At 39.9% G+C, this 18,015-nt stretch overlaps 2 protein-coding genes across 2 annotated transcripts in view; one reads left to right on the top strand and one right to left on the bottom strand.

Moving 5' to 3' along the window:
• Positions 1–3,912: 3,912 nt before the first annotated feature.
• On the bottom strand, positions 3,913–6,100 carry LOC125559737. Its single transcript, XM_048721336.1, has one exon. It carries the CDS (start codon positions 5,780–5,782, stop codon positions 4,184–4,186), a length of 1,599 nt encoding a protein of 532 aa, XP_048577293.1. The 5' UTR covers positions 5,783–6,100; the 3' UTR covers positions 3,913–4,183.
• Positions 6,101–14,857: 8,757 nt separating this feature from the next.
• Positions 14,858–18,015, top strand: part of LOC5504288 (von Willebrand factor D and EGF domain-containing protein) — a 65,144-nt gene continuing 61,986 nt past the window's right edge. The window contains exons 1-2 of the mRNA XM_048721344.1: positions 14,858–14,921; positions 15,036–15,099. The gene's annotated coding sequence lies outside the window, so the exon portion shown is untranslated. The remainder of the gene's footprint in view (positions 14,922–15,035; positions 15,100–18,015) is intronic.

The raw sequence follows: 18,015 nt of genomic DNA, 5'->3' as shown, positions 1-18,015 counted from the left end.
TTTTGAATAAATAAATGAGGTGCATCTTTGGGATACTGAGCACTAGTGTGGTTAAGAATTCTTTCCTTTAATTTGATTATATCCTCTTTAGTATGATTTCCCTCTCTTAATCTATTCAATAATTCAGCAAAGTCTTTGCTTTCCCTCTGTCGCATGATTTCTTTAAGTTCAAACATTTTGAAAAGTTCTTGCCATACATTAGGTGCAAGAACACCATATTCATCATTATCCATGTCTTTAAATATATAACCATCCATTACAGGTTGTAATTGAAACAAATCTCCTATAGCAACAATACTAACACCACCAAATGGTAGCAAGCTGCCTTTGATGTCTTTAAGTCTATTATTGAATTGGACATTAAACATAGTATTACCAACCATAGATATTTCATCTACAAATATCACTTTAAGTCCACCTATTTGACATCTTAATGTATTAAGCCTACTTGAATCAAGTTTCTTATAGTTCTTTAATGACTGACAGGCTGGTACTGCTAAAGCACTATGAATGGTATTGCCCTTTATATTATATGCTGCTTTCCCTGTGGGTGCTAACATAAGTATTTTTGTTTCAGCAAAATTAACGCCAGGTCTGGTGTTATAATATTTCAAAGCAGCTTGGTATAAGGCTTTAGTGACATGTGATTTACCCACACCTGCACCACAGCAGTAAAATGCCTCACCAGAAGTTTTTATTAAATGTAGTACATGATAGAAAAATTCTTTTTGCTCTTTATTCAACGTCTGTACCATACATCTATATTCATCATCTGGCAGTTCATTCATAATAAGTGTTTCAGTATTATCAACTGATGGTATTCCTAAATCATCTGATAGATTATAGTTTCCAGTGAAGTCAGGATGTAAGTCTTGATCACCTTCAGCTCGGTCTTGTTGTTCAAGATTTTGAGTACAAGGTGCTATCTCATCAAATCTATCCTCTAATCTATTCATGTCTTGTTGTATTTCATTAAAGTCCTCATTGCAAACTGCATATTGTTTCATTTGTTCATTGATGACATTGGCAAGTAACATATAGCGTTCTTCATAAGATGAAAATGTACCAAGAATATCAGTTTCTTCATTTCGCCATGGAGTAAATAGCATTAGAAGTTCACGATAATGTTTTTCCGGCTCAGCTTCCTTATTAAACCACACACTTCTAATTATCCTAGCCTTTGCTCGTTTTTTAGTTTTGCTACGTGGTGTTTTCTGAGCTTCTGTATCATCATCATCATTTAGATTATCATCAACAAAATTCTCTAACGGAAGACCATCAACATCAACTTGATTAGTTTGTTTTACATAAGGCTTTCCAGCACAATCATACCATGCTGCCCAGTCTGCAAGTGTGATATTTTCTAGTTTTAGAGGGCGCTTTGAATATCTTTTGAGTAAACCACTGGCATAGATTTCTTCAGAGTCATCATCCATTTCATTAATATTATCCATTGGTTTTAATAGGTCAACTCTTTCATTAGGTGGTGATGTATTTATAAATATTATCTGTCTAGATGATTTTCTCATTGGAAGCTGTAACACAATGTACACTGCTTCTTGTGCACTTATCTCAACATTATTGAGGAACTTACTTCCAATATCCCTTACTTGTTGTTTTATTGTTTTATTACCTTGCCTAGCTTCAGTACATGCCTCTCTTAAAAGTTCACTCATGCCTTTCTGGCCTTTTGATATATAATTCACTATGTACAAAGCACATGCATAGACATCTAAGACAAACTGTATATCCATGTTAGCTCTCCATGCAGAGAGACAATCAGGGTTGTAATTATTTATGCGTAATTCATTGGGATTTCTTTTCAGAAACACAGTAGGTGTGTTAATCGATGAACTTACAGCAAGTAAATAGTTTTGTTTAGTGATATTAAGGTTCACGAGTAACTGGTCAAATGTAATATCTTCACCTTCTTTGCTTTCATCTAGATACACTTGAATTGCCTTCCAATTATCTCTATATATTTTTATTTCCTTTTCGGGTGTATCCTCATCTAGAGGATATATTATCATAGTTTGCTTCATTGGTGGCTGTGGATAGTTAAATCTACATTTGCTACTTGTATTTTTACGGCATGTATGCGAATGTCTATGTACCTGTCTATTAACCAAGACTAGTAAATCAGCATTGTCTACTGGCTTTTGGCAAGTTATTATCTTATCAATAAATGATGTGACATCTTCATCACTATCTATTTGAAATTGTGGTGCATCTTCAAGCCACATCAGCATATGTATATGAGGAGACCCTCTTTGCTGATATTCTACACGGTAAAACCAGTCAGATATTTTACCTAAAGGTTGAGCAGAACTGAACAAGAAGTTTGTTAAAAATTGATTAACTTGATAATCAAAGTGTCTTGCACATGTCACAGGGTCACTCTGAATTAAGCGACACCTGTCATCCCAATTAAAATTGTCTATTTGTTCATCAGTGTATTCCTTATTGTCTACAAGCTGACCAAGTATTCTAAGTAGGTGCATCCATTGTGTTTCAGCTGATGAGAAACTACAAAATAGTGTAGCAGGACCTAACTGCCTAATCATTGCAAACAGATCTTTTTTTAGCTTTTTCAAAGTATGGAGGTGAACCTCTCAATGCATTTAAAAATTTGTATCCATCATCATGACGAATCAATCTGTCTATTGATCCTTGCTGTTTAAGTTGTCCAGCAGTAATATTTTTGTTGTTTTCCTTACATTTTCTCAGAGCTATATGTGACTTTCCTAAGAGAATTTTCATTTGCAACTTTTTTGTTTTGTAAAATATATTTTCAATGCACACTGCAGCTCGTCTGTCAGACCGTCTCAACTCTGATTTACATATATCACTATAGTTAATATCGACTAATCATTGTTTATTGTCAATTCGTGGTTGTCCAAGAAATATTCCAGGGTATGCTAACTCTTCACAATATTTGTCTCTAAAAACACTTAATGGTCTATTCCCTTCACCTGGAGCAATATTTAATATGTTTTGCCTTTCATTATCTTCTAAAAAGTCAGTTGCTGTAAACATAGTATCAGTAACACCAGCAATTGTTTCTGCTTCATCTTCATGTGATTCATTTTGGTCTAGCCCTTCAGAATCAATATCATTGTCATCAGTTTCATCTATTGTATCTGACTGTACCTTCTCATTAATTTCATCATTATCAGCTCTGTTGTATTGACTGATCCAGTCATTATTCAATACTATACCTTCATCTCTATATAAACTACTATGTGTTATAAGCCAATTTGCTGCTTGAAGTACTATGTATGGTCTTACATTTAGTGACAGTGCAGAACTCTTATATTTCAGCATATATTTCCGCTTTGAATTAACTTTAATTGTAGCAGTTTGATTTTGCAATCGTGGTAATATATTAACTGTATTAGTTACATCAGCAGGTACATTAACAATATTTCCATGTATCTTAAGCTGTCTCCCCCTAGGTGCCTGCATTAATTGTTGAAATGCAATTCTTGGAGCTAATAATCTACATTCTAGTTCATTGAGATCAAAGAAATCTGGTTTATCTGGAAATGCCATACCATTCGCTACAGCACATGGTGGGACTTTATTTTTTTGCAAATAATTAGAGCATGTTCTACAAATCCATTCTTTGTTACCAACACTTATCTTATTTGATAGATATTTCACAACATCAGGATTTGATTGTCTCAGCTTAGTAGTACTACTCACACTATGTTTATACCATAGTTGATCACAACATATACAAATATACAGAGGGCCTTGGTTTACTATTTCATGGAAGCGCTTCATTGCAAATTCAATGGATGAGTTAGCTCTATATTTTCTTTGGTATTCATTACGCTTTGATTTCTTTTCCGGTGATGCATTCATTTCTCTATTTTTTCTTTGGTATTCATTTCTCTTTGATTTTTTTTCTGGTGATGCATTCATTTCTCTATATTTTCTTAGGTATTCATTACACTTTAATTTCTTTTCTGGTGATGAATTAATTTCTCTATATTTTCTTAGGTATTCATTACACTTTAATTTCTTTTCTGGTGATGCATTCATTTCTCTATAATTTCTTTGGTATTCATTTCTCTTTGATTTTTTTTCTGGTGAAGTATTATTTTGTTTGGATTGCCTGTATTCCTTCATGTATTGCCTAATGTAGGTAGCCCTGTCTTGCTTTTTTGTTTCATTTGAATTAGAACTTTTGCTTGTACTTGCTTGCTTTCTTTTTTTCTGGACGACTCGAAATTGTATTTTCCCTGTCAATATTGTTCGAACTTTGTTGATGTGAAACAGAACATGTTGATACGTAGTGCACTTGACCAATATGTCCTATGTATATTGTTCTAATATTATTTATTATTGTATTTGCTGGCTCAACTAATGTGACTTCCCTAATATTTGAATCTGATTCTATAATATGAATCTTTAAACTCATTGCATCAGCAACAGCCTGTATTATTATATGATTGGCCCATGTTCCTTGTAGAGACATAATAGTTAAATACTGTGACCAAGATGAATCTATGATACTTTCAATAAATCGTTCAGGATTGTCCTTTAAATATCTCACTCCTAAAGCTCTAATTTCTGCATGTTTATTTGAATTACCATATAGCTGATGTGATACTGATTTGAAAAAGCAATCACCTCCTCCACCAACATCTAGTGGTGTTAAACCATGTCGAAGCATTCGGTATCTTAATGTAAAGTCACCATTACTATATAAACATATATCTTCAATATTATTATTATCAGTTACAGGACCAGGATTCAATTCAATGTCCCCAGACAATAAAAGAGTTTGTTTACATCCATTATACCTCACTGATGTTTTACAAGTTGCTCTAAAAAAGGAGCTATAGAAACTATTAAGTCTGTTAATGTATTTCAATTTCCAATAGTTATAGTTTGTAGCAATTCTGTAAAAAACAGATGAAACAGGTGTGCCCTTAATAATCATCTTTTTGTGTCTTTTTCTTAACTTTCTATATCTGAGCAATCTCATAACTTTTTTTAGGGATATTCTAGATGGTTCTCTATCTCTACATTTGTGATTTAGTTGCTTTGAACATATTCGAGAATGTCTATGATTTTCTATACACTTGGAGATCTTGATAGATGGACAAGATGCATGTTTATTATTATCATGTTTGTTTTCAATACTAGGCATAGTTTTCTCAAATGCATTTGTTATACTGTTATTACTAGTTTTTGAGGTGAATTCGTCAACAAGATTACTTCGATCATTATATACAGTGCTAAAAATGTGATTTGTTTGCCCTGTTTTATCCGACAAATACAGCAACATGTACACAGGTATCCCGAAAATACTTTTGTTCACAAATTGGTTTCCACAATATTTGCCATTATAGTGCCTTTCAGTCACATTGCTGTGATTATTAGTTTCCCGAAGGAAATTTTCAGTGTGCCGAAGCACAGTTAAGATCACATTGCTGTGATTACTAGTTCCCCGAAGGGAATATTCAGTGTGCCGAAGCACATTTTGAGCCCCATTTCTGGGTTTGTTTGCTTCCCGAAGGAATTCTATGCTCTCCCTAAGGAGATTTTGAGCCCCATTTCTGGGTTTATTGGTTCCCCGAAGGGAATTGAAGGACACCATACGGCCATAAGGACTGGTCTTGTGTAATAAGGCAAGCGATGCAATCGAGCTTTTGTTGGCAAACAAACCACATAAAGCACCCCAAAATCTGAAATATTCTTTAGAAATACCAACATGACAAATGCATAAAAGGTTGTGCCTAGTACTAAACACAAAAGGGATAGAATACATTGTAAAAGAAGTATTAAATCAACTCACCTTCACAAGAGCTCGTGAAATCAAACGAGAAGTGCGAAGAGAAAGCACATGTTTGACTCCAATCATTTTTTGCTCGTGGACTATAATTCAAAACAACGTCGTAATCCGAAATCAATCCGATCCCTCTTCGCCAGCGACATCTACGACGACGATCACGTGTTCGATGAATGACCGCTAGGAACGCCTGCTTCAAGTGAAATTCTATTGTTTACAACTCTTTCTTTCACTCACTCAAACCGATGGCATAGTGACGAGAGGCCCCATAAGGCCTTTCGTCACAAAAAGCACAAAAAAGATGAAAAAAAAAAATCAGTTTTAAATTTGAATTTGCTCATTTTTTTTTATACCCATGAGCCAACGCGGGCACAAGGATTCTTTAGTGCAGCCTTATTTGAAGTGTGTATGTACATCTCGAGCTTAGTTCAGGATTCTATAACACCAGTGCAGCTTACAAGTTTTGATTATTTTAACTGGCTTTCAAAAACAATGCATTTTTGATGTTCAAAATCTGTGACGGATTACTGCTCTAATAAGCCATTTAAAGAAAGGCTTTACAAGATTGTGAAATAGTTTAGGGGAGAAGTCTGTTCAATAATTAAGCTGAGGGTAAGGGGGGATTATATGACAATCAATTGGGGACCTTAAATGAGGGTATCCTGAGTCTTGAGGGATGACACTCCCTTAGGGCCTGAATGGTGACTCTGGTTAAGCATTTTAACCATGGGCACTCGTCACCTTTTATATTATTTTTTTATTACATCATATACATGTATAATGTAATATACCTATTGAAATGTTTAGAAATTTGTGGACAAATAAAGTTGCATGTATGTAGCCTCCTATTCTTGGATGCACAGTCTCCTCGTTATGGCATTATAACACTTGTGAGGGGGGTAATAAGTCACGTATTTTGGGGTATAGAATTCGGGTATCGCATTTTTGTGTAGTGAAATTTCCTGGAGTTCTGTCTTCTCTGTGGTATTTGTAGTGGTTTATCCGTTTCATATGTTCTGATGAACATACATTCCAACCGAAGCACTACGTCTTATTCAAATAAGAATATGCGCGAGCATACAAACGTTGCCATTATAGTTAGAGAATATACGAATATCGGACATCGACCATTCAGGGGGCCCTGCCTTCGTCATTGGGAGAATAATAGTGATGGTTGGTCTGAGTGAAAGTTACTTCCGGTGAATTGTTGACCCCGTTTTTAGAGAGTCCCTATTATCGAGACGTGTGCCGTGCTAGAAGATTGACATTTTTCAAGTGAATAAAGTTGTTACTTTTTTTTAGCATATCAAGGTATCCCAAAATCAAACCACTTTTTATCGAAAACATGCCCAAGACACACCTTAACTTGTCCCATACAGTTTTTATTTGTAGGGAAGAGTAATTATTTAACGGGGGGTGGGGTGAGTGCTGGTATGTTTGGGGGGAGGGTTACGTATTTTGAGCTGCGATTTGGGGGAGGGCCTCAAACGTTAGTTAATTCACACCACGGTCACTATTCGCAATTTTAACGGTATTTTTGCATTTTACATATGAGGCTAAATAACGACTAATATGAAAACGCCGTTGGACGTGAAGAATAATCAATTATACGTAATGATTTGTGACTGGCGTTCAATGTAGACGTAAGGTTAGTTTTCTGAATTCATAGGTCCAGAATAGACTGGTTGCGGCTGTATCAGATAAGTATATCAAGTATATTTTCATTTAGCTTATAAACGTGCCTTATGTTTCTATAGCTGGCCGCTTAGAGAACCTGAGAACGCGAAAACCTGTGTTACCTTTGTGTTTTAACTTCCGCGTCCAGGCGACATCTTACTCGGAGTCAATCCAAGTTTTCTTTAAGGAGCTTTGTTTCCTAAAACATCGCTCAAAATTGACACTTTTAGCGTCAATAATACAATTAGCCCTTCCAAGTCCCTATGCTATCCGTGTTATTTCTTAGCTCGTATCTAAAAGCCCCTATGCTATTCGTGTTATGTCTTAGCTCGTATCTAAAAGTCCCTATGCTATTCATGTTATGTCTTAGCTCGTATCTAAAAGTCCCTATGCTATTCGTGTTATGTCTTAGCTCGTATCTAAAAGTCCCTATGCTATTCGTGTTATGTCTTAGCTCGTATCTAAAAGTCCCTATGCTATTCATGTTATGTCTTAGCTCGTATCTAAAAGTCCCTATGCTATTCGTGTTATGTCTTAGCTAGTATCTAAAAGTCCCTTTGCTGTTCGTGTTATGTCTTAGCTCGTATCTAAAAGTCCCTATGCTATTCGTGTTATGTCTTAGCTCGTATCTAAAAGTCCTTATGCTATTCATGTTATGTCTTAGCTCGTATCTAAAAGTCCCTATGCTATTCATGTTATGTCTTAGCTCGTATCTAAAAGTCCCTATGCTATTCATGTTATGTCTTAGCTCGTATCTAAAAGTCCCTATGCTATTCATGTTTTATCTTAGCTCGCATCTAAAAGTCCCTATGCTATTCGTGTTATGTCTTAGCTCGTATCTAAAAGTCCCTATGCTATTCATGTTATGTCTTAGCTCGTATCTAAAAGTCCCTATGCTATTCGTGTTATGTCTTAGCTAGTATCTAAAAGTCCCTTTGCTATTCGTGTTATGTCTTAGCTAGTATCTAAAAGTCCCTTTGCTGTTCGTGTTATGTCTTAGCTCGTATCTAAAAGTCCCTATGCTATTCGTGTTATGTCTTAGCTCATATCTAAAAGTCCCTATGCTATTCGTGTTATGTCTAAGCTCGAATCTAAAAGTCCCTATGCTATTCGTGTTATGTCTTAGCTAGTATCTAAAAGTCCCTATGCTATTCGTGCTATGTCTTAGCTCGTATCTAAAAGTCCCTATGCTATTCGTGTTATGTCTTAGCTCGTATCTAAAAGTCCCTATGCTATTCGTGTTAAGTCTTAGCTCGTATCTAAAAGTCCCTATGCTATTCGTGTTAAGTCTTAGCTCGTATCTAAAAGTCCCTATGCTCTTCGTGTTATGTCTTAGCTCGTATCTAAAAGTCACTAAGCTATTCGTGTTATGTCTTAGCTCGTATCTAAAAGTCCCTATACTATTTGTGTTATGTCTTAGCTCGTATCTAAAAGTCCCTATGCTATTCGTGTTATGTCTTAGCTCGTATCTAAAAGTCCCTATGCTATTCGTGTTATGTCTTAGCTCGTATCTAAAAGTCCCTATGCTATTCGTGTTATGTCTTAGCTCGTATCTAAAAGTCCCTATGCTATTCGTGTAATGTCTTAGCTCGTATCAAAAAGTCCCTATGCTATTCGTGTTATGTCTTAGCCCGTATCTAAAAGTTCCTATGCTATTCGTGTTATGTCTTAGCTCGTATCTAAAAGTCCCTATGCTATTCGTGTTATGTCTTAGCCCGTATCTAAAAGTTCCTATGCTATTCGTGTTATGTCTTAGCTCGTATCTAAAAGTCCCTATGCTATTCGTGTTATGTCTTAGCTCGTATCTAAAAGTCCCTATGCTATTCGTGTTATGTCTTAGCTCGTATCTAAAAGTCCCTATGCTATTCTTGTTATGTCTTAGCTAGTATCTAAAAGTCCCTTTGCTGTTCGTGTTATGTCTTAGCTCGTTTCTAAAAGTCCCTATGCTATTCATGTTATGTCTTAGCTCGTATCTAAAAGTCCCTATGCTATTCGTGTTATGTCTTAGCTCATATCTAAAAGTCCCTATGCTATTCGTGTTATGTCTAAGCTCGAATCTAAAAGTCCCTATGCTATTCGTGTTATGTCTTAGCTAGTATCTAAAAGTCCCTATGCTATTCGTGCTATGTCTTAGCTCGTATCTAAAAGTCCCTATGCTATTCGTGTTATGTCTTAGCTCGTATCTAAAAGTCCCTATGCTATTCGTGTTAAGTCTTAGCTCGTATCTAAAAGTCCCTATGCTATTCGTGTTATGTCTTAGCTCGTATCTAAAAGTCCCTATGCTCTTCGTGTTATGTCTTAGCTCGTATCTAAAAGTCACTAAGCTATTCGTGTTATGTCTTAGCTCGTATCTAAAAGTCCCTATACTATTTGTGTTATGTCTTAGCTCGTATCTAAAAGTCCCTATGCTATTCGTGTTATGTCTTAGCTCGTATCTAAAAGTCCCTATGCTATTCGTGTTATGTCTTAGCTCGTATCTAAAAGTCCCTATGCTATTCGTGTTATGTCTTAGCTCGTATCTAAAAGTCCCTATGCTATTCGTGTAATGTCTTAGCTCGTATCAAAAAGTCCCTATGCTATTCGTGTTATGTCTTAGCCCGTATCTAAAAGTTCCTATGCTATTCGTGTTATGTCTTAGCTCGTATCTAAAAGTCCCTATGCTATTCGTGTTATGTCTTAGCCCGTATCTAAAAGTTCCTATGCTATTCGTGTTATGTCTTAGCTCGTATCTAAAAGTCCCTATGCTATTCGTGTTATGTCTTAGCTCGTATCTAAAAGTCCCTATGCTATTCGTGTTATGTCTTAGCTCGTATCTAAAAGTCCCTATGCTATTCTTGTTATGTCTTAGCTCGTATCTAAAAGTCCCTATGCTATTCGTGTTATGTCTTAGCCCTTATCTAAAAGTCCCTGTGCTATTCGTGTTATGTCTTAGATCGTATCTGAAAGTCCCTATGCTTTTCGTGTTATGTCTTAGCCCGTATCTAAAAGTCCCTATGCTATTCGTGTTATGTCTTAGCTCGTATCTAAAAGTCCCTATGCTATTCGTGTTATGTCTTAGCTCGTATCCAAAAGTCCCTATGCTATTCGTGTTATGTCTTAGCTCGTATCTAAAAGTCCCTATGCTATTCGTGTTATGTCTTGGCTCGTATCTAAAAGTCCCTATGCTATTCGTGTTATGTCTTAGCTCGTATCTAAAAGTCCCTATGCTATTCGTGTTATGTCTTAGCTCGTATCTAAAAGTCCCTATGCTATTTGTGTTATGTCTTAGCTCGTATCAAAAAGTCCCTATTCTATTCGCGTTATGTCTTAGCTCGTATCTAAAAGTCCATATGCTTTTCTTGTTATGTCTTAGCTCGTATCTAAAAGTCCCTATGCTATTCGTGTTATGTCTTAGCCCGTATCTAAAAGTCCCTATGCTATTCGCGTTATGTCTTAGCTCGTATCTAAAAGTCCCTATGCTATTCGTGTTATGTCTTAGCTCGTATCTAAAAGTCCCTATGCTATTCGTGTTATGTCTTAGCTCGTATCTAAAAGTCCCTATGCTATTCGTGTTATGTCTTGGCTCGTATCTAAAAGTCCCTATGCTATTCGTGTTATGTCTTAGCTCGTATCTAAAAGATCTTTATGATCAATTCGGCGTCATAAAAGAGTGTTTTGAAGCAGATGTACAGTATAAGTACAAACCAAAAAGGCGCAAATATCTCAAATCTTCTCTTACTATTCATAACTTAAAGATGATGTGATAAGAATGTGGTCTTTAGAAACCACTTTGATTCCCTCTAATCTCTCTTACCGCTCACAGGAGCTGTTTTTTAGCGAGCACATCTCAAACTCAGGTCTGTACAGGACCGCAAATGATCCCCGGCGCGCGAATGATCCCCAAAAACATAATATGCCCACAAATGTTCCCGTAATAATCCATGGAATAAGACACTATGGAGTGCTTACTGGCTTTACCCTATACTAGAAACATGCTTTTTTGTAGAAAAAAAGAAACTATAATACTGTCGACAGTATCACGACAATATCGCAATAATAGGAATATGCAAGGCAGTGCATAACTCTGCATAACATGATGGTCTGGATGGGGTTAACCGACTGGCCTGAAGAGTAACCGACTACCGACAAAACATGAAAACTAGTGACTAGCGACAAAAAATATTTGTCGACTGCAGACATTTTTTCCCGTCTTTTTACTCTTTACTTCCATCGTCAATCTACAAAATACGTCATTACAGAATCTGCACTGTTTTTCATGTTGCATCAACTTTTCTGTCAATTATTAATCCATAATTAATTTATTATCAATAAGTTATCAATTACTACTCAATCCTAAATAATGTTTAATCTAGTTTATACATAAAATCTGGTACAAAAGCGAATACTAATTTAGATTTACCGACTACCGACAAAGACCGATAATTCTTCCTGAATACCGACAAATTATAAAAGATTTAACTGACTACCGACATCAAGACCCTGGTTCCTAATCACTCTATCCATTCAGGATGGTACAAAAACACGAAGGGTATATTTCTATCTCTAGAAGTATCTTTATTGTGATTGCTGTGAAGGAGGATTCATCTATTAATATGTGTGCTTCACGCCATATAGCATAGTTTTTATTCGTTAATAGTTTGGAAATATTTTCCCACATATTGGTTTTTAGCAGAAACTGGTAAATCGAGGTTAAAGGGACATGCCCGCGGCCTGTGCGATCTTGGTTTAAGGGACATGCCCGCGGCCTGTGCGGTCTTGGTTTAAGATACATGCCCGCGGCCTGTGCGGTCTTGGTTTAAGATACATGCCCGCGGCCTGTGCGGTCTTGGTTTAAGGGACATGCCCGCGGCCTGTGTGGTCTTGGTTTAAGGGACATGCCCGCGGCCTGTGCGGTCTTGGTTTATAGGACATGCCCGCGGCCTGTGCGGTCTTGGTTTATAGGACATGCCCGCGGCCTGTGCGGTCTTGGTTTGCGCTTCCACAGTGGCCCGGATTTTGAGCATGCGCCCAAGTGATTTTGAAATCGCCACCCTCAACTTTACTTTTCTTTTTTTCCCTCTGAGCTAAAGCTAATTGACAATGGGAAGATTTGCAGCTTGTATCCTTGTTCTTTACGCCTTTACTGGCTTCAAGGGAACGTCCGGCGGGAGAAGCTGCCCAAGGCCCGCCGACCCCTGCTCAGCAGCGAACTACATCCCGATTAAAGACCCGCATAGAAGCACAAAATACAGATACAAAAGACCGCAGCCCGCCTTGTGCGACTACCTCCTTCAGCCCGGATGGTATCGGTTCACTAGCAGTGTCGGCGGCGAGATCCCGACCACTAAACCCGAGCCGAACATGTGTGGAACCTTAGCGCCGATATGGATGAGGGGGACCCACCCAGAAACGATTGGGGTAACCAAGGAAACTACCGCGTGCGTTAACGTCAATAACAGGAACAACGGCTGCTTCCGGTCTATTCACATGTGCGTGGAGATGTGCAGCGGAGGGTACTATGTCTACTATCTTCGACCTCCTTATAGGTGCTCAATGGCGTACAGCGCAGGTAGGTTTTCGGGACACCAGTTATTGGAGCTGGTCACGCGAGGAAAGCGTTGCGTGACCATGAATGGCTGTGCTCGTTGCGTGACCATGAATGGCTGTGCTCGTTGCGTGACCATGAATGGCTGCGCTCATTGCGTGACTATGAATGACTGTGCTCGTTGCGTGACCATTTATGACTGTGCTCGCTGCGTGACCATGAATGGCTGCGCTCGTTGTGTGACCATGAATGGCTGTGCTCGTTGTGTGACCATGAATGGCTATCCTCGTTGCGTGACTATGAATGGCTGTGCTCGCTGCGTGACCATGAATGGCTGCGCTCGTTGTGTGACCTTGAACGGCTGTGCTTCTTGCGTAATGATGAATGGCTAAGCTCGTTGCGTGACCATGAATGGCTGTAATCGTTGTGTGACCGTGAATGGCTGTCCTCGTTGCGTGACTATGAATGGCTGTGCTCGTTGTGTGACCGTGAATGGCTGTCCTCGTTGTGTGACCGTGAATGGCTGTCCTCGTTGCGTGACTATGAATGGCTGTGCCTGTTCTATGACCTTGAACAGCTGCGCTCCTTCCGTAATGATAAATTGCTAAGCTGGTTGAGTGACCATGAATGTCTGTGCTCGTTGCGTGACCATTTATGGCTGTCCTCGTTGCGTGACCATGAATGGCTGTCCTCGTTGCGTGACAATGAATGTCTGTGCTCGTTGCGTGACCATTTATGGCTGTCCTCGTTGCGTGACCATGAATGGCTGTCCTCGTTGCGTGACTATGAATGTCTGTGCTCGTTGCGTGACCATTTATGGCTGTCCTCGTTGCGTGACCATGAATGGCTGTCCTCGTTGCGTGACTATGAATGGCTGTGCTCGTTGAGTGACCATGAATGGCTGTCCTCGTTGCGTGATCATAAATGGCTGTGCTTCTTGCGTAATGATAAATGGCTAAGCTCGTTGAGTGACCATGAATGGCTGTGCTCGTTGTGTGACCATGAATGGCTGTCCTCGTTGCGTGACTATGAATGGCTGTTCTCGTTGCATGACCATGAATGGCTGTGCTCCTTCCGTAATGATAAATGGCTAAGCTCGTTGCGTGACCATGAATGTCTGTGCTCGTTGCGTGACAATAAATGGCTGTGCTTGTGCGTGACCATAAATGGCTGTGCTCGTTGCGTGACCATTTATGGCTTTGCTTAGTGCGTGACCATGAATGGCTGCGCTGCTTGCGTGATTCTGTTTGTAAATATCAGTGGTGTATTATGTAACACTGTACACATCTCTACAAAGTGGTAGAAAAGCAAACGTTTGAGGAATGTTTGGTAGGCATTTTTGGTTTTTAAACTGTATCCTTTTTTCAAGGCGATGGAATACCCTGCGACGAAGGTTTCAGTGGACCAAATTGCACGCTTTGTTGGGCGTTTTAAGTTTTGAGCGGTTACGTTGTCATTGTCGGAAAAAAATGAAATGATTTTTGTTAAGTTAAGAAGAGGCAACTTGCAAACCCAAGACCAGCAGCTACTCCCCCATCCTGCATTCTTGCTGAGCATTGGCACGGTAAACATTGATAAAAAATAAATAATCACACCGTTACCATGGTCACCAGTATTTCGGAAGAGTTTGATCGCGGAGGATCGATATATTTACCGAGATGCGGACGACATGAAATAATCTAAGCCTCTACGTGCAAATGTATCACGTTTTACTAGAAACTAAGTTTTGTGGTTTCTGTTATTGTTGTTGTTGTTTTCGCCGTTATATTATTGTTGTTGTTGTTTAAAAAGCAGGCATTACTGTGTGAATATTTTTATACACTTTTTTTTCTTGCTTTGGTAGGTCACAGTAAAACAGACAGAGAATCGTGAATGTCGAACTTATAACGACCCTCACTTTAGCACATTTGACGGAAAGTAAGAAGAAAATCCAGGCTTTATGCAAGCCTACCAGCTTTGCCTTGCGTGCCTCGATGTATATCGTGTTTGAGAAAGTAATCGCCTTTGAAACCCATATCATCTGCTTTTTAGGTATTACCCTTTTTTACACCACGGTGACTACGTGCTGTTCCAAGATAATGACCACCACACCGAGGTATGTACAACTACTCTTTCTTATCATATCATTGATACTGACCACCACACCGAGGTATGTACAACTACTCTTTCTTATCATATCATTGATACTTACCACCACTCCGAGGTATGTGTCTCTTGCTGCAATGTACAACTACTCTCTCAGGCCTTACCCGCCGAACATGGAACACTGCTAGGGTTAAGGGACCTAACCAATGCCAACTCTAAGCCACTAGCTTTAAGAGGCGATCTTCTCAAAGTGCAACACAACTGAGGCTAGTAGCGGACCTATATACCTTATTATGGGAAACTAACGCTCCACTTTTAAGTTAACGCGAATTTTTAAAGTTAATACTGATAATTAATACTAATCATTAAAGATCGAAAACAAAATAGTTAATACTGCTGTGAAGTGTAGAAGAACGCTGGTTAGCCCTAACAGGATTGGCTGGATAACCTCATAGTTCTATTGTATTTCCGTTCTATTGTTTTGTTTCTCATTGTTTTTGTGATGCATCAATCTAATGTGGAGAAATCTTCTGATACCTTCTACATCACCCATACTGCTTAGTAATAAGGAACTTCACATAGTGTTTGGTCTAGCTCGTCATCATTTTCGGCATGAGAAACGTATTTCCAAGCAGCAAATTAAGAAATCAATTCTGCCATCTTTTTGGATCCGCGTTATTTAGTTTATCTGAATACGTTATGCTAAAATTCACATTAATTTGATACGTGTACATTTAATAGACGTTAATATCTACCAGTGTTAATGTCCTATAATAACGTAATAATAACGTAGCTAAATTGCGCTTATGCTTCTGTAGCAGACATTATAAAAATGTGTGATATAAAAAAACTCCATACCTCCTCTACTCCATACCTCGTCGCCCCTCTGGAAGTGAACTGGTGATGATTAAGGTTTTTTAGTAAAATAAAATGGGTGCGTTTCGTGACATATTTCTTGATATCCCTTGTAGGTGCACACGCGCCTGTGGACGTGCTGGCATAGTAGCGCCTCCTGTAACTGCGGAGTAGAAATACGTGAGAAAAATGACGTGATGATTCTGTCAATCTGCAACTCCCAATTGCAACACCAAGCCAATGCTCCCATGCCAATGACCGTCCGTGTACCAAGCGGACATCTACCAAACGGAACACACATTTACAGGCAGATCTCTGGCAGCCGAGTAACACATACTGTAAGTTAATAAATATTTGTCATTACTTTACTCATTGACGCCCGAGGCTTGGTGCTTATTGAGTCAATACTTGCCCAGCCTACCCCCCCCCCGCCTTCTTACCGGGATTCCTGTGTTTGACCTTAGCCCCCCGGCCTCCTTACCGGGTTTCCTGGGTTTGACCTTAGCCCCCCGGCCTCCTTACCGGGTTTCCTGTGTTTGACCTTAGCCGTCCCTCCGGCCTCTTTACCGGGTTTCCTGTGTTTGACCTTAGCCCCCCGGCCTCCTTACCGGGTTTCCTGTGTTTGACCTTAGCCCCCCAGGCCTTCTTACCGGGTTTCCTGTGTTTGACCTTAGCCCCCCCGCCTTCTTACCAGGATTCCTGTGTTGACCTTAGCCCCTCGGCCTCCTTACCGGGTTTCCTGTGTTTGACCTTAGCCCCCCTGCCTCCTTACCGGGTTTCCTGTGTTTGACCTTAGCCCCCGGCCTTCTTACCGGGTTTCCTGTGTTTGACCTTAGCCCCCCGGCCTTCTTTCCGAGTTTCCTGTGTTGACCATAGCCCCCCGTCCTTCTTACCGGGTTTCCTGTTTTTGACCATAGCCCCCCGGCATTCTTATCGGGTTTCCTGTGTTTGACCTTAGCCCCCAAGGCCTTCTTACCGGGTTTCCTGTGTTTGACCTTAGCCCCCCGGCCTTCTTACCAGGATTCCTGTGTTGACCTTAGCCCCCCCGGCCTCCTTACCGGGTTTCCTGTGTTTGACCTTAGCCCCCTGCCTCCTCACCGGGTTTCCTGTGTTTGACCTTAGCCCCCCGGCCTTCTTACCGGGATTCCTATCTTTGACCTTAGCCCCCCGGCCTTCTTACCGGGTTTCCTGTAATTGACCTTAGCCCCCCGGCCTTCTTACCAGGATTCCTGTGTTGACCTTAGCCCCCCGGCCTCCTTACCGGTTTTCCTGTGTTTGACCTTAGCCCCCCGGCCTCCTTACCGGTTTTCCTGTGTTTGACCTTAGCCCCCCGGCCGTCTTACCAGGATTCCTGTGTTGACCTTAGCCCCCCGGCCTTCTTACCGGTTTTCCTGTGTTTGACCTTAGCCATCCGGCTTTCTCACCGGTTTTCCTGTGTTTGACCTTAGCACCCCGGCCTCCTTACCGGGTTTCCTGTGTTTGACCTTAGCCCCTCGGCCGTCTTACCAGGATTCCTGTGTTGACCTTAGCCCCCCGGCCTTCTTACCGTTTTTCCTGTGTCTACTCTTACCCCCAGTGTTTCTTACGGTTTTCCTATGTTAACCATTGCCCCTGACGTACTTACTTGGTTTCCTGTGTTGAAGCTAGCGACCCCCCTCCCCACCCAACTCCCCACACACTCTCCCCGTTTTTACTGGGTGTCCGGTGTTCTGGCGATCTTACCGGGTTTCCTGTGTTAACCATAGTTACCGCTGTATTTATTTTATCCATTGGTATCAAGCACACCATTTTTCTGACGACTTTCGCGTATTTTCATCTAGGCTGAGAATCTTCAGGGAATAGCAGAATAGGAAGAATCTTTAAACACCTACGGGGTAGTACCTAGTAGAATGTTATACCCTAAAAAATAGGACGACACCCCCGTCTACTTTATGATGAAAATTGTGCTTGCGTGCTCCTAGGCGTTTACGTAAGAAACTTCATTTTGATCTTTTTGTAGGTACTTCTCCCTTCTGGCACGAAGGTCGAGGTCATAAGGTTGGACTGGGGAATGAATATCATAGTGAATGCT

This window comes from Nematostella vectensis, chromosome 14 (genome assembly GCF_932526225.1).
Source record: "Nematostella vectensis chromosome 14, jaNemVect1.1, whole genome shotgun sequence".
In the NCBI taxonomy this organism is placed as follows: domain Eukaryota; kingdom Metazoa; phylum Cnidaria; class Anthozoa; order Actiniaria; family Edwardsiidae; genus Nematostella; species Nematostella vectensis.
Note: the sequence above shows the minus strand (reverse complement) of the source record. Positions and strands in the feature narration are given on the sequence as shown.

Bases quoted from the DNA above. Each gene is read 5' to 3' on its own strand.
- LOC125559737 (XM_048721336.1), bottom strand. From the start codon at position 5,782: ATGTATTCTATCCCTTTTGTGTTTAGTACTAGGCACAACCTTTTATGC.